Source organism: Brachypodium distachyon, chromosome 2 (genome assembly GCF_000005505.3).
Source record: "Brachypodium distachyon strain Bd21 chromosome 2, Brachypodium_distachyon_v3.0, whole genome shotgun sequence".
Taxonomy (NCBI): domain Eukaryota; kingdom Viridiplantae; phylum Streptophyta; class Magnoliopsida; order Poales; family Poaceae; genus Brachypodium; species Brachypodium distachyon.
Window position 1 is genome coordinate 1,633,645 of NC_016132.3, and position 24,535 is coordinate 1,658,179.

The window sequence follows — 24,535 nt, forward strand, 5'->3', positions numbered from 1 at the left end:
TTGCTCTTTATCAAAGACCGGGCTCCAGACCACTGAATTTTACCGGAGGGCTAATCTACTGTACTGGGTTTATTCTACTGCAAGCTTACGCAGATCACTGAATTTTACTGGAGTACTCCATGATCCATCTGCTCATACTCGAACGGTCGAACCTGCAAAATTCTGTGCTTGCGAGGCAAAGATTTGTTCGATTTATGTACCAACGCTTTGCTACTACTACAAGTCTACAACACAGAACATCTACAACAGAAGGGTCAACGCCTCAACGGCTCTGCAATAGACCACTGGAAGGAATGGAGCGAGGTGAAGAAAACTGAACATTGAACAGCAGGCGTAATAACCTGCACTGACATGATCTTGCACTGCACATATTGCAACGAAATCGGATCCTCAACAACACAGAAAATGACTCGATCGTTGGATCATGGATGGATCATCGGTTGATGGATCACTCCGGGATGGCGACGAGCATGGGCCGCCACTGTCTCCTCGCCATCAGCCGGCGCCGGAACCCGCCGAACATGAACCTCCGGTACTGCCCCGCCGCACCGCCGCCGCCGCCTGCCGACAACGCTGTCGTCGTGGCCATGGCCTCCGCCTCCGCCTCCGGGCGAGCCACGTCCACACGCTGCCGGGCTTGCTGGCCATCTTTCTTCTTCGCTCCACCACAGCAGCACGGCGTGGACGCGCACCGGCAGACGCCGTCAGAACCCAGGAGCTCCTCCAGGGAGCTGCTTCTGCCGAGGAGCAGGAGGCTGCTCTTCTCCCCTTCCTCCAGCTGCTCCGGTCTCTGCCTCTTGCGGCAGAGCAGGCGGCGCACGAGGAGCCACAAGCTCTTGGCCGCCCTTGCCCTCTGCCGCATCACCGCCATCGGTCCCTGCTGCCGGCCGGCCAGTCTCTCCTAAGTCGTGCTCTCAAGGAAATGGCCGCAGGATTACTTATATATATGCTCGCTTTTCTGCTCTGTACTAGGCTACTGCTCACTTTAACTTTGGAACTTTGGGCGATCTGGGATTCCGGAGAGCTGATCCTGAAATAATGGCTGGCGCTTTGGACTATCTCTATGCACCTACGAGGACTACCAGTATACTAGAATTTCTTGGCGCATAGACGTACATCCTGGCTTGGATTTATCTGGCTTACGTGCGGGAGCCGCAATGCACGCGGCGTCGCCATTTGGAGGCCCAGCCGCGGCGGGAGCAGGAACCCGGGGAAGGTGTCCGCCCACTGGATACAAAAAAAAGGGCGCGCGCGGCCGTCAGCGTCGGCGTCGCCGTCAGCCTGGGGCGCTAAAAGACGCGCAAATTTCGTGGCGACTGGCGACCCAGCCGCAAATCAAAGCAAAGCAATATCTTTGTGGATTCTGGATATGTGTCTGTGTCTGTGAGTGTCCCCTTCGGATCCCAGTTACAATGGGGCCCAAAAGGAAGCATCCATTTGTGGATTAGCCATTAGTTTAGTTTATGGCCAGGCGCCTAGGCAGGGTTCAGGTAAAGCATGTCCTGACGCTGGATATGTGAGTTTAATACTGAACATTAAGTTGTGCCTGCAGTGCAGAGCTTCAGAAAAGAAGATGGAGCTGTTGTATTGCCAGCCATGAACAGGTGAACATGGTGGTACATGTATGTACCTTGGCAGCAAAACTGCTTTTATTTGTGTGTTCAAGTTTCAGAAGCACACATCAGAGAATTTTGAGATGATTCTATATATGATCATTGCCGAACAGAACACAAGGCAAATTTGCCTGTCGTATTAGGTCTACTACTATAAACCTGTAAGACAGCTGGATATTGACATATTGTATGGTACAGTATGATTTCTTATACCTTGCATGTTGATCAGTTCAACATCTCATTCACTCTCTTTGTGTATGTATATTACAATGTTTACCCTGGTATTTGCTCCTAGTACATTGTACACCTACTGTCTGAATCTCTGCCAAGTTCACAAGTGCAGGATTACTGCCGACGTGCTTGAGCTTGTACTTATTGGTCAGCAAAGAGGGAACAGCTTCGTTACCCAGATGAATCACCTCATTAGCAAACTCTATGATATATATACAACTCATCCGATAGACGACACAGCGACCTTAATTTCTTCAGAATCAATAGAAAGCAGCACCTCACAAACCGCTAGCATTTGATGCCGCCGAGTGGTTAGTTGACTGGCTATGGAATCTATGGATGACAGAGTCCGGCGAGTACTGCATGTCCCTCAGCAAGTGCGCGTCCTCCTTCAGGGATGCCTTCTTGTTCATGTTTTTCGCCGGGCACTCCCCGTCCCTGATGCAATTTAGGACCTCCACTACCTCCTTGATCGACGGCCTCAGTTCCCGCTCCAGCTGCAAGCACTGGAAGGCCACCTCGGCCACTCGATCTATCATCCGCTTTGTTTCGCTGTCGGTATCGTAGCCGAGCTCCAGATCGACTAGCTGAGTGACTTCATGGTTCTGGATTCTGTTGAGAGCCATATTGGCCAGGTTGATCTCACTGTGACTCCTGCTCATGTCCACGGCAGCTTTTGAGGATATCAGCTCTACCAACACAACACCGAAGCTGTAGACATCACTCTTATCGGTTAGCTTGTAGCATTGGTGGTATACAGGGTCAACATAGCCCGGTGTGCCCTGTGGAACAGTCGAGACATGGGTGACTTCGAGAGGGAACAGGCGCGACAACCCAAAGTCTGCAACTTTGACATGGAAACTGTTGTCCAGCAATATGTTGGTCGTCTTGACATCACGGTGTATGATTTCAACTGCATGGAGGTATGCCAGTGCTTCAGCTGTCTCTATGGCAATGTTCATTCTTATAGGCCACGTCAGGCCTCGGTCTGCCGAACGGGATCCATGAAGATGGTCCGCAACTGTCCCGTTTGGGATGAACTCGTACACTAGGAGAAGGTCACGGCTGATACGAGACGTACAGCCATATAGGATGACAAGGTTCTGGTGGAGTAGCCGGGACAGGATGTCTACCTCATTTAGGAATTGCTCAACTCGTTTATAGTTGTTCTTGTAAAGGCGTTTCACTGCAACTACTCTCCCATCCTGGAGTTTTCCTGAATGACAAAAAAGGTCAACTTGTCATTGTCAAGTGAATAAGGGCACAAACTTCCTTTTTTCAAATAATAGAGTTGAGAACGGATCCCCTGGCATTTGCAATTTTTTACCTTTATACACAGTTCCAAATCCACCATCACCAAGTTCCCTTGAAGCACTAAATCCATCAGTAGCCACCTCAAGTTCTTCGAAAGTGAAGATATGAGGAGAACCACCCAACTCAAGATCCTTACTGTATGACTGCATTGAAGATCCACTACGCATCAGCTCACTTGATTCTCTAGCTTGTTTCCTCCTCTTGCGCTTGTGCCACACAAAAAAGGCGAAGCAAACCATGAATAAGCCACCGCCAACTGTTCCACACACTGCACAGGACAACGATATAACACATTAGCGATATGCAGCAACCAAGAGATCTGACTATTTCCGCATTATGAGATTTCATTATATCCCCTTTATCCTGCTAAATCATAATTCTGCTACTGTACAATTTTGGGGAGTAAAGGAAATGAGGGGCAAGGAAATAGATGGGTCAATCAGCTTGATAGTTGATACTCACCTATTCCAATTGTCTTCGTAGTCCTAGGAGTGCCCCCTGCATAAGAACAAAATCTGTAAATATTTCTGTTATTTATAATGTAATGAACTAGTATAGTAGTTACTTGACAAATGAGTGTAGTCTGAATTGGTATTGTCATGATAACTTTGATAGCTTCAACATAAAGTCGAACTCCCTTTTGCATCTGTTTAATAAAGAAAATCCAGCAACATCTAGATTTAAGATTCTCAACTGGAGGTGGCAATATACCAAGACATATTTCATAGAAGCCACAATCTTGCCATTTAAGAGTATACTGTAACGATGACACCAGAATTAACAGAGTCATGCATCTGTAGTCAGGACTCAAGAGTAATTCTGAAAAGGAGGTCTAGAGCAAACACAATGTAATTGTTACATCATAGTTTTCATGAATATAAAATAAATTGGTAATGCCTATGTGGTTTCTTTGGTCCTTCAGGAAAAAAGATAGGCCATTTTTCCTAAACAGGTTAGCTCAAAACCATGTAAATTTGGCCCTTGCAGCCCATGTGCCCTCCAAGTTGTTGGCCCAAGCTCCGCCACTAACTATAGCACTCAGTCACCGTACCCATTAAAAATGTTACAGTGTTCGATTCAACTTTACACCTCCAAATCCACAACAAACAGATGCAATTATATATGATTTCCACATGTCTCGCATTGAAAAGTAAGCGCATTGATTGTCAATTACGGAAATAATTTACTTGGTCAGTCATCACTAGAACAAAACCAGGAACATGGACCACAATATGGCACCTCTATCAATTAGTGCTGCTGACTAATTCAACAAACCAATTTGATTTGACTAGGACTCGATAAGCTCCAACGTCCCAGTCAATGGAATAACTTCGCTAACTAACAAAACAAAAATAATATTTTGCAGGAACTGCAAGAATCAAGCAAAAGCTTCAGAGTTGAAATATGTGCCCAATCAGCATTTGTATACTCTTCCTAGCAACAACGACGTACTGAAACGCAATAAAGAACGCTGTTTTATTCTTGACAGCACTCTATTGTCACTTGCAGCAACGAAATAACTACCAACTACATGGACATTTTTGGATTCACTGAATCGGTCAGTGTCACTTGCAATATTTTAGGGGAATACTACTAGCGTTTTCTAAGCATGTTGAAAAAACTACGAATTGGCCAGGCAAATTCGGGGGACACGCTGTTAATTTCGTCAACTCACCGCACTCCTCGGGGTACAGGGCGCCGGAGCAATTGCAGGAAAACCCCGTGCCGTTGTTGCCATACCTGCACTGGCCGCCGCTCGCCGTGCATTTGGGGCAGTCGCCTGAAGTCAGCTTCCACTCAAGAAGGAACCCTTGTCTCATGCTGCCTAAGTAGGCGTCTTGATCCAGAAACCCGAGGAACGGCACAACGGAGAGATTGCAGCCCGGAGGGAGTCCACCCTGGTCCCGGTGGCCGCCATACTCCCCGCCGACGCGGTAGAAGGACTCGTTGAGGCAAGGCGTGGGGAGGAATCCCTGCGGTGTTGGCCGCCGCTGCTGGTTGGTGCAGTTGTAGAGCACGAGCAGCTCCCTGTTCTTCTTGCTGATGGTGTACGGCCCCAGCCCGATGCCGTCGGAGACGTTGAACCACCACTTTGGGCAGCCGGCGGGCGGGACGAGGAGATTGTGGTCGACGGCGACGAAGGAGGAGTTTTGGACGAAGACGCGAACCACCTGATACTGTCCGTAGACGGAGTGAGTGAGGAATGCTTTGCCGCCGTTGCAGTTGAGCTGGAAGGACGGCGACCCGCACGGCGGCCGGCCGGCGCCATCCTCGAGCCAGAACGGGTAGTCGACGGTCAGGTCGCCGCATGCCCTGGGCGAGCAGGCCGCGCTGGCCGGCGGCGGCAGCCGGAGAATGGAAGCCAAGAGCAGGAGGAGGAGCGGGAGCGGCATGGATTGGGGAATGGATGGAGGAGGGAAACTGGTGATTGAACGGAACGGCAAAGGTCAGGAAGACTAAGAATTAAGAAAGAAGAGGAGCGGGACGGAACGGAGGGTGGGGATGTGAGATGTGGGGAGAAAGGACGGTGGCCGGAGAGACTTACCGGTCATTGTCCACACGTTGTTGTTTTTAAAGAATTTGAGTAAAGTATATTTTATCCCCTTGATTCCTGGGTTCCCCTTCCCTAACGGCAACGGCGGCGAACGACCGCCACGGTGTTGGGGATGGCGACGGCGACGGCATAGCAATGATTTGCCTGATTGGCGTTCGCGCTTCCTAGGAGCTATGAACTTCTAATAAAAAAAGAACTAGTCCGTACTCAGTGAACTTACCACCACTACCAGCAGCTTGCGGCTGCGGGCCTGGCTGCTGCTGCTGCGGCGGCGGCTGCCATGTGAGGAGGAACCCATTTCTGATGAGCTCCAAGTAGTCGCTGGCGTTCACCTTGCCGGAGTCGGATTTCCCCAGCACAGGCACGGCGATAGAGTTGCAGCCTTCCAATTCATAGCCGCCGCCGACGCCATCCCCATTGTACTGTCCTCCCGCGCGGACGAACGTGTTGTTGCGGCAGACTGTCTCCACGAGCTCATCTCGGCTCACCGTCTCCGGCGGCGGCGGTGCCTTGGTGCAGTTGTAGAAGATGAGGTTCTGGTTGAGTGGGCTGTTGGAGAACGGGAGGCCGAGTTTGGAGGTGGAGTTGGCCGTGGGGACATGGCACCCTTTTTCACTGGAACGGTTGAAGTCTTGGAACTTGTGGGCGTCGGAGACGAGCAAGGAGAAGTTGCCATAGAAGATGTGGAGGATCTGGAGCCTGTACTGGCGCTCGTAGAACCCGAGGTACGGGATCTTATCTGTGCAGTGGACCTGGAACCCCATCTGCAGGCCGCAATTGTTCTCCTCTGACTCGTCGACGAGCCCGAACGGGGCAGAGATGTTCAAGCTGCCGCACGTCTTCGTTGTGCTTGTGCAGCCGCCATCCGCCGCCGCCGCCGCAAGCAGCAGTGGTGCCGGGACCCGGGAGACGACGACGAAGAAGAAGAAGACGAAGAAGTACAGGAGGAGCAAGGCGCCGGCCATAGGAACACGTAAGAAATTCAAGGAAGAAAGAGTCGGATCGGACTGGCTGACGACGATTGCAGTCAGTGAGGAACAGAGGAGGAGAATATAATAATAATCCAGTAGTATGATTGATCGAACTGCATCAAGGTAAGTATATGTACGTGGAAGGAGCTTAGCAAGTCAGTGTGGATGGAGTGGGTCATGGCCGAAACGTTTGACTGATCGCACGACGTCTCTCTCTGCTGGGCAAGCGTCGTCCGCGCAACGGGGATGGAATTTTCCCGGGTCGTCGTGATCAGCAGTGATAAGTGACAGACGTGACCGGAGAGAGACCAAGGAGGAGTTCATCGTCTCGGTTCCGGATGCCGCACGCCGCTGCCTCCTGTCGGCCAGCTAGCTTAATTGGCATGGCTGCTAGAGTCAGTAGAGTCTTTTCTGGGTGGGTGGTTGGGTGAACCATTTAGTTTCTCTGCGTCTTCTTCCACTTGGTTGAGAACTTAAAACGGTGTCCGTACACGCGTGGAGTCACGGGTAAACGGTAAGCGCAGACAGACTGTACGCAGTCACGCCGGTGCCTGGGGCCAACCTGTACGAGGTCAAACTACACTCCGATGAAGCTTCCGCTAGACGTAAGAAGAAGATTACTCGTATTTTTACTCCGTAAGATACATGGACGATACATATGGAGTGAGGAAAGATCTTTTTTTTTTCTCAAAAAAAACCCCCATCTTTTCTTCTAAAATAAAAAGGTTCAAGACTTAAAAGTTGAAATGTAGGCCCATCACCCGGCTGGGAGAGCGTGTCTCGCTTAAGCTCAGTTACGGGCTGCTCTGCTTGCCGACACGGGCTAGAGCCCATAGAGGTGATCAAGGTTAGAAGAGAGCCCAGTCGAGTCGTCAATGGGTCAGCTAGTGTGATAGGCCCACCATGATGCGCCAAGACATCACGAACCAAATAACAAAAAAAAAAAAAAAAAAAAAAAGCAAACCGATCGGTAGGATGTCCCCCAAAAAAGAAGCGATCGGTAGGATAGAAATTCGAGTGATTTATTTTAGGATTCGCTCAAAAAAAGGAGTGATTTATTTTAGGAAGAAATAACCCGTTCCTTTAGCAATTCCCAGCAAACAAACTAATTTTATCGAGGAGGGAGCAGCTTACCTGCAGGCAGCTGCCATGTGAGGACGAAGCCATGGCGGATGAGCTCCTTGTAGTGGCTCGCATCCACCTCGCCTGATGATTGCACTGGCATGACGGTAGTGGCGCAGCCCTGTATAGCGTAGTTTCCGTCCCCGGTCGCACCGTAGCGCCCTCCCGCGCGGACAAACGCGTTCCCACACCACGGCATCTCCACCGGTGTACTCGACCCGTCGTCCCGATGTGCCGCCGCCGCAGCTGCTGTTTTCGTGCAGCTGTAGAAGATGAGCTCCATGTTGGCGACGGGGTCGATGCTGAACGGAGGGGCCAGTCTGACGGCGGTGTTCCGGCTCGGGACATGGCAGCGGCCTGAGGCTTCCTTTTTTTGCGGGGAAAAGGCTTCCAGTTTGCCTAGTACATCAACGACACGCAAACTGCGTTCCTCGTAAGAGATGTCGATGATCGCAAAACCGGGGCCGGGGCCATAGCTCCGTAGAACTGGAGTAGTTGTGTTAAATTCGCAAGTTACCTCGAAATCTGGGCGACCACACGATCTCCTCGTCTCCCAGTCAGTGAGCCAGAACGGGCGGGAGATATTCAGCTTGCCGCACCTCTTGGGCGCCGAGCAGCCTTCTCCCCCTTGCTCCTGCTGCTCCGCCGCCGCGGCGAGCGCCAGCAGCAGCCACCAGACGAAGACGAGCAAGAACCAGCTGCTCGGAGGCATCGGAGGATATAAGATTTGGAACGTCTGATCGACAGACAAGGCGTACAAAGGGGGTAGTGATCGACTGTACTTCTGAACTGAACTGCCTGTAGGCACGCAGAGAAGTAGATCGAGAGGATACTGTAAATGGGTGAAGAATGAATGGTACTCCCTGCTACTCTATATGGGAACGGCGATTGAACGGAGTCCAACTTCAGTTCGTTGTCAGAATGACCCCTTGGACGGGTAAGCCAGCCATGAGCTGCCAATTCCCCTGGTGACTTGACTATAACCCCGTTGACGGGCAAGTCCGTCCTGACCATGACCTCCGTGACTCGGCCATCGAGCTAGATTTCTTTCTTTTCTTTGACAGCGCCATCGAGCTAGATTCTTATTTTCCTAGTCACCGTTTTCCACACCTTTTTCCAGGCACACCGGTTTCAGAGACGTTTTTTTGTGTGCCTTTTTTAGAGGGATTTTGTATTTTGCTTAGAACCACACTTGAAAGGTAACAACAGAAAAAAAAAATAGCAGCCCAGTAGCCCATTATGAACGCTCAAGACCCGGGATCATGGGCTACGCCAGCCAGCCCAGGTGTTCGGGATGCATATTAGGCCCAAAGTTTTGACAAGAAAGTAAAGGCCCGATGGGTCTAGCTCCAACTGGGCTCTGACGGTACTGAACAAGTGCACGATGCCAATTTCCACCGTAGTGCCGACTGCGGACTTCAGAATTTCAGGGTTCAGTCTAGACAAGAAGCCACTTGGTGTTACTTCCTCCCATCTTAAATTGTTGTCGAAATATTACATGTATCTAAATGATTTTTAAGAATAAATACATTAATATTTGGACAAATTTGAGTCAAGAATTTAGAATCGGAGAGAATACTTGTTACCGAACGTCTAATGATGCATAACGGCTACGTACCTACCCATATCATTAGTTTTACATTCCAAGATTCTAGCAAGTGCTACTACTTAATCCTAAGAGTACCCTACTCCTAATATTCTTCTTTTCCACAATTGACGACTGCGCTATAATGATCTCACCCAGTCACCCCTCTCCTTCCAGGCGAGAGTACTCTGCCCTGGAAGGCATAAAGGAGACGACCGCACACGTTTACCTGACCGACGACAATCTCTCGTACCGAGGTCAATGAATCACCATAATCCACTAGTCAAATATCTACCGAGAGAATGTGCCGAGCTGGAAAATCTTCAAGGGATGACCTACGAAAGATCGGATCATGGAAACGGACAGCACTGCGCGACGCCGCCAAATGCACAGTAGGGCATGCCATGCCGGGGAAAATGCAATGAACCAGAGAAAAAAAAATCCAATGACTAGTCAAACTAGCATGTGCCAACGCGTCGTTCGTCGGCACGTGCTGACTAGGCAGACAGTGTACGGTAATCGGTAATGTGCGAGAGATCGAGACACACTCACCGGCGCATGTCGGCCGCCGCAGCTCGCCGTCGGGGCAGAGGCAGACGGCGGACCCGTTGCGGTACCGGCACCCGCCGCCGCTCGCGACGCATCCCGGGCACTCGTCCCCGATGCCGGTGCCATTCCACTCCAGCAAGAACCCGCTCTTCAGCAGCCGCCGGTAATCCCCCGCCGTCGCGCCCGCAGCCGCCGTCCCCAGCACCGGCAGATACGCGTACTTGCAGCTCCCTGTGCCGATCGCCGGCGGCGCGTCCCGGTCGTAGCTCCCTCCAAGGTACGCCACGATGGGCTTTCCGCAGCCCGGGACGCCGGTGGCGTTCACGAAGCCGGGGCCGCCGGTCGGCTCCGTGCCGTTGACGCAGTCGTAGAGGAAGCAGAGGGCGCGGTTGGTGGCGCTGATCTTGAACGGGCTGAGCGCGAGGCTGACCGAGATGTTGAAGTCGGTCCGGCACACGCCGTCTTCCCCGGCGGCGACCCTGGCATGGGAGGCGATGAAGGAGCTGCTGTCGTAGTCGATGCGGAGGACGTGGAGGGAAGAGCCGCGCATGGAGGCGCCCGCGCTGCCGTTGCCGATGCACGAGAGCTCGAAGGCCGGGTGGCCGCAGGAAAGGTCAGGCGGGGATTTGCTTGGCCCGCCCAGCCAGAACGGGTACTTCACGGTGAGGTCGCCGCACTTGGCCGGGGAACAGTCGGCGGCAGCGTTAGCGCGGTGGGGATAAACGAGGAAGAGCATGGAGACCAGGAGCTGGAGGAAGCTGAGCATGGCAGGAGCCATCGTCTAGCTATAGCTAGTCAATGGGAAACAATGGAGTCATGGACTCGTGGGAGGAAGGATGTAGCTAGCTAGAGAAGAGAGAAACCAGGACTGAATGGAGAGGAGGAGGAAGGGAGAAAGGGAAATGCCAATGGTATGGTTGGTTTGTTTGACTGGTATTTGTTGACTTTCTTTATCAACAGGAGTGGGAAAGTGCGCTGCCTTTGACTTTTGAGGGATCGAGATTGAGGGGAAAACGAAGCTCCTCAGCTTCTGTGGTTCTAAATGCCTGATTGCGAATTTGCGATGCTTATGTTGCCGGTGATCAGTAATGGATTGCTGGGGGCTGGTCATCTCATGCGTGCCGTATATGTGGACAACTGTTGTTGAACACGTGAGAGAGATTAATTGAGGATCAGGCAAAGTACGTAAAAGGTCGGTGGTTTATGTGACCAGGAGAAGGCAAAAGAAAGTCTTGGATTGATTTCTAGGTGGAACTGCCTGATCCAAGCATGACAGCGGACAGCAGTAGAAATTTGAGTATATATATACTATCGAAAGCTTTATATTTCAAAGATCCACTAGTTGACACGAGAAAACGACTCCGGGGAGGACCAGGAGGGATAGATTAACCAGACCAGCACTGGCTGGAATTTCTGACCAGCCATTCTTCTTTGATTAATTTGACTCTGAAACTTGATTACGCGCTGATGACAAATGCCCTCTATGGTTATGGTTCGGCCTAGGGCCTAGCTTTCATCGCGGGGAATCCATCAGTGTGGTTAATCGTGTACGATCAGGATGGATTCACCCTTCTCGCATGATGCTTGTCATTTTGTGTGACTAACTAGGTTTTCCTCATTTGTACGAGTAAAAATGACAACGACTCACTAACCCATCACTGACACAATGCTTATTGTTTGCCTTTTTGATGGATGAATGCATCAAATCAATGGATGGATATTGCTAGAGTTGGGACGTAACTGTCCAACTGTATATATATTTAGCATCCGGACGCTGACTTTGCCGGTCAAAGTGATGGATGCACGATGATTCCGTATGTAATTCCTCTGCAGCCAATTCCAGCCATTTTCGTACTACTACTGATTCCGGCTGCTACATTGAGTACGTACGTACGAGCACTAGTCTACGCAGAGTGCCCAATCAATTACTAACACGAATCGATCCCTTCAATCTAATAATCACGTTCACCATTAGCATTATCCGCTCAAGATATTCGCGGATATTTTGGACTGAAGCCTGGTCGTTTGTCCTGTAACACTAACACGCGAACGAATAGACGAGCAAGTGTCAAACAAGAGAACTCACCGCAGGTCGCCGGGTGCATTCGGCCGTCGCTGGGGCAGAGGCACCCGAACGCGTTGGCGCCGGCCTCGTAGCGGCATCCTCCGCCGCTGGCGTTGCACGCCGCGCAGTCCCCCGGCACCGTCCAGTCCAGCAAGAACCCACGCCTCACCGTCGCCTTGTAGTCCTCCCAGCTCCTCAGCTCCGAGCCCGGCATCACCGGCACCACCGAGAACCGGCACCCCGGCACCGGCATCGAATCAGCTCTGCCTCCGTCCGTCCGTCCCGTGTACACGAACCAATACGCGTTGGAAGAAGAGCCGGAGCAGTTGAGCTCGAGCGCGCCGGGCGGCCGCGAGCAGTTGTTGCCGCCGTCGGCGGAGGAGAAGAAGAGCTGCGAGTTGGCGCCGCTGACGGCGAGCAGGGACAGCGCGAAGGTTGCCGACACGTTGAAGCGCGTGGGGAGGCAGGCGTTGCCATCGACGAGGTTGGCGTGGAAGGCGATGACGGAGCGGGCGGCGTAGCGGATGTCGAGCACGCGGAGGTAGGACTCGTTCAGGCTCGGCGGCGTGGCGCCCGTGGGGTCGTCGCACGTCACGCCGAACGTCGGGTACCCGCACTCCGGCGCGTGCGTGCCCCGCAGCCAGAACGGGTACCTGATCGCCAGCGAGCCGCACGACGCCGGCGCGCAGCTCGCGTCCAGCGGCTTGGCGGCGGCGCCGAGCCACGGCAGGATTGACGCTAGAACAAGAAGCAGCAGCGGCAGCTTGCCGGGAGCGTGGGATTGCATCATGGTGGTATTTGGACGACTCGATCAGATAGATGCAAAAGGAGGTTATGCTATTTTTAATGCCGGAAATGCGACGCGATCGATCTTAGTAACTTGTAATAAATGGCCAAGCTAGCTAGCCGGGAAGGTTTGATCGACGACTTGAGGCAGAGGGAGAAGAGAGGAGCCGATTTGTCTGACATTCGGAGCACCTGATTAGGAAATACGCAGGGGTTTGGTCACCAAGTCCAACGTTGCAACTTGATCAAGCAGATGGGTTTTGATCGATTCTCCTCACGGCGTTATTTGGAAATATTTTTCCGGATGACTTTGTTGCAGGCGCGTGCCAAACCGGGAGAGGAATATGGGTCTTAAATGTGCAACTTAAGCTTTCCTACTGTGGTGGAATGCTGAAATAGACTGGCGTTTTCAGCTTTCTGAATATGCTCCCGACAGGCAGCGTACGAGTTGGAGTGTGTAAAACTAAAGAATACCTGAGCTAAGTCAGACGGGTTACTTGTCCCTTCCAGAAAAATGAGTGACCATCGTGTCAAATCAGCCTATAAATATGCCATCAGGTTCTTCCCAAAGCATGAGATTGAAGGATCAAAACCATGGCATTATATGATTTGCCGAATCGGTCAATATCACGATCATCTTTGACAACTCCTTCTATGTGACTAGATAAATCTTCAGGAAAGGAAAGGAGAATAGAAAAATAATAAGGCATGGAAATTTTGGCCTTGTTGAAGTTGACCAAAATCCATTGTGTGTGACACATTTAAACGGTTTTCTGCTAAATCCCTTTGTGTGCGACAAGTGGGACTCATGAAAAAAATCAAAGCATCAGACTCGTCCAACCCTACTATCTCTTATACTCACAAGTGACACCCTTTCCTCTATTTTCATCGAAATCCTTCTCGTGAATTTTTGTCAAAACATTCAGCATTGGTCTCCGACATGTCACATGACCTTGTCACGACGTCACTCATTGTCAGCGGTTCCCGTTCTCTCGTTGTCAGTGGACTTGGTTGTGATCTTGTTCTTGGAGGGTTGGAATCTTTGATTTTCAACTATTTTTGTTTGAGATCTCCAAGTTTTTATTAAAGTCTTGTTTCATAAATTTTTAATGTGTGCCAATTTTGAGAAGATGTAGTGAATAAAATCTCTTGGCAAAATGTAGTAGAATTATCTCTAGAATTTTGTTAAAAGCTCTCCGAGCTAATTTGCAAGTTTACGATTTTACTTTAATTTTTTTTTCAAATCCTCTTTTCATTTTGGCTCCAACGATGGCGAGCGCATCGGTGACAGAGATCGAGGCAATAAGAGGTGATTGTGCATGCCCTTCTAACAGCCTCAAAGCATTCGGAAAGTAATCGCACCAATGATGCTCGATCATAAATGCACCTAAATCAATGGAATTTTCATAAGATGCTCTGTTTCGATTTCGCCGTTAGTAAAACACATCGTCTCCTGTCACCGACAAGTGGGGTCTGGGGTAGCGGGAGGTTTTAGTTTGCCCTAGCTAAACCGACAGGAAAAAGAATGAGTTCCCCCGTTTGTGATAACCAAATATCATGGCAAAATTTCCAAAGCCTAAGAACTAGTAGCAAGACCAAATACTTCATAAAACTGGAGCGGAGTACGTAAATTAAAAGTGAACGGGTGCAGTTTGAATTACCGCAGACGATGAGCTCGGAAACTACGCCGCCGGAGCAGTGGCACTCCAGTATGTCATAGGTGGTGTTGATCCGGCAAAACCCGCCACTCTCCACGCACGCGTCGCAGTCCCCCGCCGCGTACTGCAGAAGGAACCCACCCTTCATGAGCCGCTGGTAGTCAGCCCCCGTAGCCCCCTCGTACCCGAGCACCGGCACCATGGACACCGTGCAGTTGCCCCCCTGGACGGGCTTCCAAGCGTCGTACTCCGGCCTGTAACCCCCGGCGAGCCACGCGAACGTGTTGTTGCTGGGAGACAACGACGACGGCCCGTTGGAATTATTGGAACCGGAGCCACCATCGGCGCAGGCCACGGGCGCCCGGGACGGCGGGAGTTGCTGCGGTTGGGTGCAGCCGTAGAGGAAGAAGAGCTCCTTGTTGGTGCCGCTGATGCCGAAGGGGGCGAGCCCGAGGTCGGCGGAGGCGTTGACGTGGAGCTCGATGTCGCACGCGCCGTCCTCCGAGAGCTGGAGGTTGGTGACCGTGAAGGAGCTGTCGGGGTAGGAGATGGACAGGATCTGGTACGTCCAGAGGGAGTTCTTCAGGGAGGCCTTTACTGTGTTGTTGATGTTGTCGCAGGTGACTTGGAAGGCCCGGTAGCCGCACTCCGGCGGGTGCGTGCCGCTGAGCCAGAACGGGTAGGAGATTCTGAGGTCGCCGCAGGTCGCCGGATCGCAGGAAGACGGGGAGAAGGACGAGGAGGATGGCGTGGTGGTGTTTATGGCCGTGGTGGATAGGGCGAGAGTTAGTAGAAGCAGCAGCAGCGTGGACGATGAGCAGAGCACGGCGGCGGCCGATGCAGCCGGGGCACGAAGCGGGTGCATCATATTGCAACAGAACTAGAGAAGAGAAAACCGGGTTGCAGAAGTTATTTTTTTGGGCAATATTGCAGAGAGCAAGGTGAGCTCGGCAGGGAGGGAGAGCTAGCACGGAAGGAAGGAATGCCGAATGTGTTGACTGATCGTCGTCACAGGTTTTGACTGCTGCTGGCTGGTGGCCTTTGATAGTTTGAGGAGGAGGAAGCTGAAGTGGTGGGCCGCCATGTGGGTCCCCTGGCAATGGGAGCCGGTCCTACCACGTCAGTGATCAGAGAAGGTCAAAATTTTCGTTTATGAAGATCTCCGTACCTACTACTGCTACTGCTACCACCCGAGAGAAAAATAACTGTTTTCTGGTCGTTACTGATGACCGATCGATGGGAGGAGTCCGGTAACGTGGTCGCACCCGAAGGGAGAAGAAATATACAGTGGGAAGTGAATCATTCCGGGGGTCTACGTAAAATACGCGTGGGAATATTTTTCACGCGCATAAAGAACGAGTGAAAAAAAAAGGGTGTGAGGTGGACGGTTGGGATTTTTGCTTACACTACGTGAAGCCTCTGCATATACGTACGTCTGTCACGGTAGTAGCCAGGTAATTGCAGCTTTGAGTGGACTAGAACTTCGATCCTGTTCCAACTGACCCGAAAATCCGCGTGGAAACAGAAGAGGCGCCCATGTATCGGCTCTCATCCAGAGCTAGCAAACAAACGTGCGCGACATGGTCTGAGCCGCCGCCGCCGCTGGCACGGCAAGGTTGACGACTGACGACAACAAAGCAAGGAGCTTTTTAGACTTTGGGTTACGTACAGTACCAACCATCGTGACGAAACAAATCTTTTATGGCTAACCGTCCGGCCGGAGTCTGATGATCCTCTTCATACTCTAGCAGTCTCTCTGCTTCCTTGGCTCGATTGTCACATACCAGCATGCATTAAGTCCTAGGCCCACCGCCCACATGTCACGACAGACGACTGTAATACCGCGACATCTTGGAGTAGTTGAAAGCTTAGTGCTTTCGGTAAAGAGCTCACGACAAAAATGTTTAATTTTTCCTTTGGTTCCGTTCGTCGTAAGGTCACTGTTTGTGTTTTCTTATAAATTAATCAATTTTTATAGCCGCTGTAAAAAATAATCAATTCTATGGTCATTGGGTAATTAAAAAGAAAATGTCTATTTTCCGATCAACTTATAAATAGTTATTTCTTAGTCGACAATCATGACCAATCCGATCAAGATTTTTTTTTGAACTTGGATGAATCTTGCATGAATCTCACTGATTGAATCCGACGGTTGTTAGCATCGAGTAAGAAATACTCCCTCCGTATAACAAAAGATGTCTCAAATTTGTCAAAATTTAGATGTATCTAGACATGATTTTGTGTATAGATGCATTTAAATAATTTAGTTAAAGTTGAGACATCCTCTGCTGGACGAAGGAAGTGGTTATTTTTCAGTCAACTTAGAAATGAAAAACCGGCTTAAAAAACACATACGTACAAAACTAAAAACCCTTGGCAAAATATAAAACCACACAAATTGCACTTTTGTATGCCAACATAAATAAGAAGGCCATTCACTGTCAGGGAATTCAAGCTCCGCTGGACAAGAGAAGACTGGAAGTTGAAGACGATGAGGAGAAAGACAGACGCAAGAAGAAGAAGGATGATACTGATGTGTAAAGGGGTCGAAGGATGGGCTAAGGTTTTATCTATGTTGGTCTGATAGTGGAATCCGAACGAAAAATCATTCGGAAAAAATATGTGTTGAACTTGCCCAGTTGCTAATTTTATTAGCACTCCCTTACTTATTTTCAAAAATAGAGTTTTACTGAAGTACCACACTTAAAAAATTGGACTTTTAGTTCAGAAAATACCACTAGCGCTAAACAGAGAAGGCACATGTCTGAAATATACGCAAATAAAAGCTTGCAGAAAACTACTTACCTCTGCGTACATGTTCGAACTTCGAAGTAAAGAGCGAACATGCGTTTAATTGCGTACCTGAAGCTTTGGGCGCGACCGATGCAGCAGCAGCAGAGCCCGAGGCAGCGGTCCGAAGAAAGCAGGCGAACGCCCACGGCTGGCCCGCCGCGCCCCGACGGTGGCCGCACCATCCGCCGGCTTTCTCGCAGCCGCCACACTCCCCGCCGGTCTCCGGCCTCCACCCAAGCTCGAACCCCATGTTGAGCGCCGGCACGACGGCATCCAACGGCCCGGCCCCCGTCGTCCTCCCCAGCAAGGACCTCCTGAGCACGGGCATGCCGACCACGTCCTGGCACGCGCCCGCGGCGAGCCCGTAGTAGGGCGGCGCGCCGTCGCCGTCGTGGAAGACGTAGGAGTGGTGCATGCCGTCGCCCTCGAGGCAGGCCACCAGGTGTCCCGCGGTCGCGGGCAATGGCATGGCGAAGGAGGAGGGGGAGCAGTGGATGAAGAATGTCAGGTTGGTGTCCCTGTCCGTCAGCGACAGCGGCGGGGTGGTGTTGTCCGGGGGCAAGGTGAGGTTGCGGCCGGCCACGAGCGGGCAGGTGTTGGACCGGGAGAAGACGCCCAGGTCGAAGAGCGTCACCGTCCGGTCGCCGTACTGGATGTGGCTCACGGCGTAGTCGCCCGATGGAAGGGACAGCACCGGCGTGTCCCGCCGGCACTCGAGACGAAGGCTCCGGTAGCCGCAGTGGGACGATGAGATGTTTGTGTGTGTGTCGGCGTCGTTGTCGTCGTCGATCCAGAACGGGTACCGGATGTCGACGGCGTGGCCGCACCGGTATGATGGGCAAGGGGACGTGTTGGTTGTTGTGGTGGTGGTGTCTGGGGCCGTCGTCGGCGTCTCGGTGGCCGTGGCGACGAGGCCGGAGACGAGGAAGAGGATCAAGGGGAGAGGAGCATATGTCGTTGGTGACACCATTGTTGCAATGGCTGAGACACTGACCGACAGACACGCAGATGGTCTCCGATGCGTGGCTTCGCAAGAAAAATCCTTCGATCGGTGTAGTCTGTGCATGTGTGTGTGTGTGAGAGAGATCATGCGTAATTGGTTGTCACGATTTTCAGCGGGTAACTGCTTGAATTTCATCGAAAACTCCTCGGTTCATCCAAGATGTGTGAACTGGGAAGTGAGTGCAGGTACTGAAATCCTGCAGCAGAAGTAACACAACTCTTGGATCCCCAAACCGCACGAATTTCGTTAATTTTTTATTTTTGGGCTGCCAAAGAACAGAGGTGATATGCATGAGATTTCGTCAAAGGCGAGACATGGAATATATGCAAACATGTTGCATGCATGGTTTATAGGCGGAACATGCCGAAAGCCCTCTAACCCACGTCGTGTCAGGATCCTTCTTGTATCTCTGAAGTCACTGAAGAATTGGCGGAGCAACGGTTCATTCAGATAAAGGATGGTTCAGATCAAAGCGCACAAGTTAAATGAAGACGGATGACTCGCATGGACTGGAGTCTTAATTACTGTTTATCTTCTTCAATTGACGGCAACTGTAGCCGTTTACCTGTTGCTCATTTACTTTAGTAAGTCCGCTGCTAAGGAACTATGAAGAAATTTCCCAATATTTAGTCTCTAGTGCAGCAACCTAGGCTTCTTTTTCACTGTATCGATTTATCCCCAATTACCCTTCCGTGCGCATCGATCCGGCCACGAATCTTAAATCGGGCCTCACATTGGTATCAGATCAGTCGTGGTGCTGGTGGTGATTCGAATTGTGGAGCTAGGGTGGTTGGGATCTCTTGTAAAATCCCACCAGACCCTCCCTGTTCGCGGCGGTGCGTGGTCGTTGTTGTTGGCGGCTTGGCGGCGGCATTCATTCGGGTGCAGCATTGGTGGCGAATTGAGTTTTCGATTTGGTCCGTGGGTTAGCTTGCTGAAAAATCTCTACGAGATCAACGGATTCTCCCGTGTGGAGGTAGAGATTCGAGGTTTATAGGCCGAGAGACTTCCATCTCTTGTACTGTCTCGTTTCTCTGTGGTGGTGATGGAGTCCCAAGGCACCAGTTACTGCAGAGCGTCTGGAGGCGGAGATTTTTTCAGTGTCATCTTCCTCCTCTTATCCTTACGATATTTTTTTTCTAAGTTTATGTAGATGTACATGTCCATTAAAAATTATCTCAATGCTCATGTTAATCAACAAGCTCACTGGTCTACTGACGTAAAGTTCACTTTTACAGTTTTACGTAGTCGACTCACTGAAGTTCCTGGAAGAGTACCTGCACAGTATTGCAACCGACATAAACCGATGATTGTAGTTCATCGCGACGCCGAAGGGTAAGTTCAACAACTTCAATCACAAATCGCGTGCAGTCAACGATGCAGATGGTTCTTGGCACTCGGAGTGCGAACAATATTTTTTATTTAAGAAGCAACACAAATAAAAGCCAACTAAAAGCCAATTTAGTCGGATTGGTTAATGAAAGATTTTAAAAAAGAGTAAAGAGATGTTCTGGTACTCTGTAAACTCTACCGAACAATCGACTCTGTTAGAATTTCTGATTGGACCTCCGTCGGAGAACTGCTTCACGCCATTTCGTACTCTACGATGAAGCAACCTTTTTGAGGAACTAACCATTTGCCTAAACACAACTATTGTATTTAAGACGTGACGTTTTCATCTAAGTAAATTCCTTATGTATGAGCTATTCGATAGAAATATCTTATAAAAATTATTGGTAAAAACATTAATTAATTTTATAATGTTTATATTAAAGGTTCTAAATGTTCTAACTTCGCCCCAGCGTCTCAAATATCTCAGGACCGGCCCGGAGCAGCTAGACACGCCCTGTATTCATATATATGCTACTATCAAAGTCGTACTATGTTCATTTTGACGAGAAATATCGTTTAAGGGGTAGATTATTTTGGTTCAAAGGGGCTAGTTTCAACTATGTTTATACAACGACGTCAAGGAGATTGAACTTTTAAAATTAGAAATATCTCTGCTCTAGATATTTGTTTTAGAGTCTCTACTTTTAAAATTTATAATACGAGCGGCCCGATTAATTGTCTCGAGGCAAAGCATTACCACCACATCATCGAATGCAGTCGGTTTCGAGCGAAAAATGACCATTGGCACAAGCATAACAAGACTTCTCTAGATGTTTTTACCGTGGTTCATCCAAGATGTGTGAACTATGGAGTGACTGCAGTTACCGAAATCCTGCAGAGGTAACACAATTCTGGAACAGATTGGACCCCCAAACCGCACCTATTTTCAGACCCATGGGGCATTGGCATGTTTTTAGGCGGTCCCGGGCCTATGCCAATTGTCAAATTCACTGTTCCTCTGCGAAATCAAGACGATGACCCCCAAATCATGTGTCGACTGCCAGTGTCTAGCTGCTGCAATCGGAGGTGGTGTGCGGGCTGATCCACTGGTGCATGACGGAGTCCGGCGAGCTGTCACTGCACTTCTTCAGCAACACCCCCGTGCCGTCCGCGGCGCAGTCCGCCATGCCGTTGTGAGCCTCTCTGAGCACGTCCAGGACCTCGCCCATGGGCGGCCGCACGTCCTGCTCCGGCTGCAGGCACCGGAACGCCACCTCGGCGACGGCATCCACCGTCCTCTTCATCGCCTCGTACCCGAGCCGCGGGTCCACCAGCCGCTCGATCTCGCCGCGCTGGATCATGTGCAGCGCCATGGCGGCCAGGTTCGCGTCGGCGCCGGCGCCGGCGCGGGCCATGTCCACGGCCGGCCTGGACGAGACGAGCTCCACCAGCACGACGCCGAAGCTGTACACGTCGCTCCTGTCTGTCAGCTGGTACCGGCGGTGGTACGCCGGGTCGACGTACCCCGGGGTGCCCTGCGGCGCCGTGGTGTGACAACACGCGCCGTCGCCGTCGCCTGAGAAGAAGAGCCTGCACAGCCCGAAGTCGGCCACCTTGACGTGGAGCGCGGCGTCGAGGAGGATGTTGCTGGTCTTCACGTCCCGGTGCACCACCTGGTGCGCGTGCAGGTACGCCAGCGCCGTGGCCGCCTCAACGGCGATGCGGAGCCGCGCTGGCCATGGCAGGAGGGGGCGCGCGCCATGGTCGGCATGGAGGTGCCAGGCGAGGGTGCCGTTGGGGACGAACTCGTAGGCGAGGAGGAGATCTTGCGAGGGGGAGGAAGAGGAAGAAGAGGTGCAGCCATGGAGGGTGACCAGGTTTGGGTGCCGCAGCCGGGAGAGGATGTCGACTTCGTTCGCGAACTGCTCCACGCCCTTGTAGCTGTTCTTGTACAGCCGCTTCACCGCCACCGTGCTCCCGTCCCGGAGAACCCCTGCACCAACAGGACACACATATCGTCATTGTTCAGTTGTTCTTGCTCTGAACTTTATCTGAATTCTGAACTGATCGAAGTGAAGAGCAACTGTACTTGCCTTTGTACACGGTGCCGAAGCCGCCGGCGCCGAGGACGCGGGTGTCGCTGAAGCCGTCGGTGGCCTCGTCGAGCTCCTCGTAGGTGAAGATGTGGGTGCGTGGCGAGCCGGCGGCGGCGGCGGCGAGGCTGAACTCCTTCCTGACCGATGCCAACGGCGGTCCTTCACGGATGAGGCCTGCCATTGATGCAGATCGCTTTCTCTTCCTCCGGACTCTGTGGATGATGCATACGACGCTCGTGATGGCGAGACAAAGAACAGCAGCTGCGATTCCTGTTTGCGATGGCGGGTCAATTTAATGCCAAGAACAGATCAGAGTGACTCGTGCTCCAGAATTGCTGACCAAATGATGTGTTACATTTCTGCTCACATCACATGGAAGTTATTAAAGTTGTGAAACGATGGCGATACAATCATAAACTGGTCATAGTACAATTGGCATTACCTGCGCCAATCTTGAGTCCCAGGTTGCCTCTGTCTGCATGCCAGAAGTTCAGGGATCAGGATCCAGGTGTTGATGACGAAAATGACAGTAGAAGAACGTTACAAAAATACGGCGGCATTGTTCAGAAACAAGAGTTTCAGAAGATTCCGACATGCTTGGCCATGCGTGACAATTTGGATGCCGTTCTGACCATGGGAAAAGGGCTTCGCAGAAAATATCCAACGGAACGAAAATGAAAGGTCAGTAAGCAGCTCTCTCCTCCTGGAAGACTCGGGGAAGACTTGTAGATCGATCATTCGATCAGGTACAGGTTCAATCATATTGCCTGGTATTAAAGGCATCAATTAAGAAAGGGTGGGTTCATTTTGCCTGCTGTGCAGAGAGTGATGGCTCTTGATAAATGGCACTGTTACATGTTCATCAGGCAAACATAGCAGACGTGGTTGAGATAAGCTGCGTTGACCAGATGATAAACGGTCATGTAGGAAAACGATTTGCGTTTGACTCTTAATTGAGTACCATGCATGACTAATTGGCAGTACTACTAACTGTTTATACGTTCAAAGGCAGACCATTTCCAATGGGCCGAAATAATAGCACAGTGAAATAGGATGGTCAAAGGGGAAGTGTATATCATTCAGATAGAGACCGTGCCCTTTCTTGCCTTTCTTAGCTCTTAGCAGCCTACATATTTGACTATCTGTTGCCGTTGCCATTTTGCTCTCGAGAAAATTACATGCACGAACAAAACTGTGGGCGTAAACCTTTTTCATTTCTTCCAAAATCTGTAAACGATCAAAAAGTGAACCTAAGATGCATTAACTAGACATTTCAATTTTGAACGTAGTACGGCTCGAAAGAACTTGCTACTAATACCCTTTGTCATGATTGATGCTGAAGTGTTCAAGCAAAGCAACATCCGCCGGCGGATCATTACCAATACATACCTCGAGAAGAGCACGCCGGCGACGAGGCGTCGATGCAGGCGCAGCGGAAGGAGCCGTCCTCGAACCTGCACTCCCCGCCGCCGCGGCTACAAGCTTCACAATCCCCCAGGATCTGCCATTCTGCAACAAAGCCACGACGGATCAGCCTCTCGTAATCCCACGCCTTCTCCTCCTCCCTCCCGCCGCGGCGCACCGGCACTGTCACGAAGCTGCAATTCCCCGGCACTTCGCTCATCTCCCCGCCGCTCCGGCGAACGAAGGCCTCGACCCTCTGCGCCGCGCCGCCGCACGACACGTTCCGCGGCCTGAGCCGCCGCGGGAGGGGCGCGGTGCAGTTGTGAACGAAGACGAGCTCTTCGTTGTTAGCTCCGGTGATATTGAGAGGGAAGAGCGCGAGGCCGGAGGAGACGTTGAAATCCGGGAAGCGGCAGCTGCTGTTGCCGGTTCCCCCGAAGGCGGCCGCCGTCTCCACGGAGACCACCATGGACGCGTTGCCGTAGGAGATGGAGTGCACGCGGTACAGGTGCTCTCTGAAGGTCCTGCTCAGGTAGGCCTTGCCGCCGTTGGCGGCGTCGCAGGCGAGCGCGAAGGCCGGGTAGCCGCAGTGCAGCGGGTGCGCGCCGGTGAGGGAGAACGGGTACGTGATGTTCAGCCCGCCGCATCTCGCCGGCGCGCAGCCCGTGCCGATGCCGATGCCGCCGTTGCTTGCTGCTGCTGCGTGCAGCAAGGGGAGTAGGAGGAGGAGCAGTGCTAGCATGGCAGGACGAGGAGGCATTTGAGCGAGCAGGGAGAGCGCGAGCTGCTGGAGAAGAAAGAGGATTCGTGTACACACACATAGGTTCCGAAGAATTTCGCCGTTGAAGCAGAGGATGGTGATCATCTTGTTCCGTAGAGGCGACGGCGTCGTGTCATGCCGGTCCCTTTCCAGCGAAAAATTTCTCCGTGGGCACCGGCTTCCTAGGCCAGCGAAAATAACAAGACTTGTCTATAGTTTTACTTTGTTCGTCCGTCGAAATTGTGGGGTTCACATCCTCTGCACTCGTGTTATAACTGGCAGCGACTCTCAAAATCTGTCATTCGCTACAAATCCAAAGACTCTTCTCTCCCCTTTTATTTGTAATTTAAAAACAAACTCCTGATAATATAGAGGAAAGTATCCTACGACCACAAAATTGGCACAAAACAATGTGGACAAACTACACCAACAACAAAAAAATGAAATAGGTGCGATCATTTTTTTTTTCAAATCTCAAACCATATCATCATCTGCTCATAGAATCTTCTTTCGAGGAGTTAGTCACGTTAGCCATGAGACCTTGCATTTTTTTTCGTTCTTTCAATCTGTGATAGCAGAAAAAATTGTCCACAGAATTAAGAGAAAAAAATCATTAATTTGTTTTTTTTTTGTTGCAGGAGATTTTTTTTTCCTTTTTATTATTAGGTTTTTTTTCCATTAAATAGCAGAATCAGGGGG

At 51.1% G+C, this 24,535-nt stretch overlaps 5 protein-coding genes across 8 annotated transcripts; all 5 read right to left on the reverse strand.

The window, feature by feature from the left end:
- Positions 1 to 165: 165 nt before the first annotated feature.
- Positions 166 to 1,200, reverse strand: LOC106866108. The gene has a single exon (XM_014898808.2). It carries the CDS (start codon positions 869 to 871, stop codon positions 449 to 451), a length of 423 nt encoding a protein of 140 aa, XP_014754294.1. The 5' UTR covers positions 872 to 1,200; the 3' UTR covers positions 166 to 448.
- Positions 1,201 to 1,732: 532 nt separating this feature from the next.
- LOC100834393 (LEAF RUST 10 DISEASE-RESISTANCE LOCUS RECEPTOR-LIKE PROTEIN KINASE-like 1.2) lies at positions 1,733 to 15,331 on the reverse strand. Of its 4 annotated transcripts, none has more exons than XM_024458494.1 (4): positions 14,452 to 15,331; positions 3,621 to 3,656; positions 3,172 to 3,426; positions 1,733 to 3,060 (listed from the first exon to the last, which is right to left on the reverse strand). In XM_024458494.1, the coding sequence occupies exons 1-4, from the start codon at positions 15,314 to 15,316 to the stop codon at positions 2,123 to 2,125; spliced, it is 2,094 nt and encodes a 697-aa protein (XP_024314262.1). In that variant the 5' UTR covers positions 15,317 to 15,331; the 3' UTR covers positions 1,733 to 2,122. The 4 variants fall into 4 exon arrangements, with proteins under 4 accessions (XP_024314262.1, XP_014754857.1, XP_014754858.1 ...); XM_014899371.2 differs by lacking the exon at positions 14,452 to 15,331 and adding an exon at positions 9,943 to 10,827; XM_014899372.2 differs by lacking the exon at positions 14,452 to 15,331 and adding an exon at positions 5,933 to 7,581.
- LOC104583012 (LEAF RUST 10 DISEASE-RESISTANCE LOCUS RECEPTOR-LIKE PROTEIN KINASE-like 1.2) lies at positions 10,725 to 12,809 on the reverse strand. The gene is made up of 2 exons (XM_024458495.1): positions 12,026 to 12,809; positions 10,725 to 11,076 (listed from the first exon to the last, which is right to left on the reverse strand). The coding sequence occupies exons 1-2, from the start codon at positions 12,792 to 12,794 to the stop codon at positions 10,754 to 10,756; spliced, it is 1,092 nt and encodes a 363-aa protein (XP_024314263.1). The 5' UTR covers positions 12,795 to 12,809; the 3' UTR covers positions 10,725 to 10,753.
- A 1,914-nt stretch (positions 15,332 to 17,245) lies between the features above and the next one.
- LOC112271180 (LEAF RUST 10 DISEASE-RESISTANCE LOCUS RECEPTOR-LIKE PROTEIN KINASE-like 2.1) lies at positions 17,246 to 18,357 on the reverse strand. The gene has a single exon (XM_024460295.1). The coding sequence runs from the start codon at positions 18,329 to 18,331 to the stop codon at positions 17,246 to 17,248; it is 1,086 nt and encodes a 361-aa protein (XP_024316063.1). The 5' UTR covers positions 18,332 to 18,357.
- A 1,983-nt stretch (positions 18,358 to 20,340) lies between these two features.
- On the reverse strand, positions 20,341 to 23,910 carry LOC100835006 (LEAF RUST 10 DISEASE-RESISTANCE LOCUS RECEPTOR-LIKE PROTEIN KINASE-like 1.2). Its single transcript, XM_014898320.2, has 4 exons — positions 23,062 to 23,910; positions 22,115 to 22,147; positions 21,670 to 21,942; positions 20,341 to 21,569 (listed from the first exon to the last, which is right to left on the reverse strand). The coding sequence occupies exons 1-4, from the start codon at positions 23,834 to 23,836 to the stop codon at positions 20,644 to 20,646; spliced, it is 2,007 nt and encodes a 668-aa protein (XP_014753806.2). The 5' UTR covers positions 23,837 to 23,910; the 3' UTR covers positions 20,341 to 20,643.
- Positions 23,911 to 24,535: the final 625 nt, after the last annotated feature.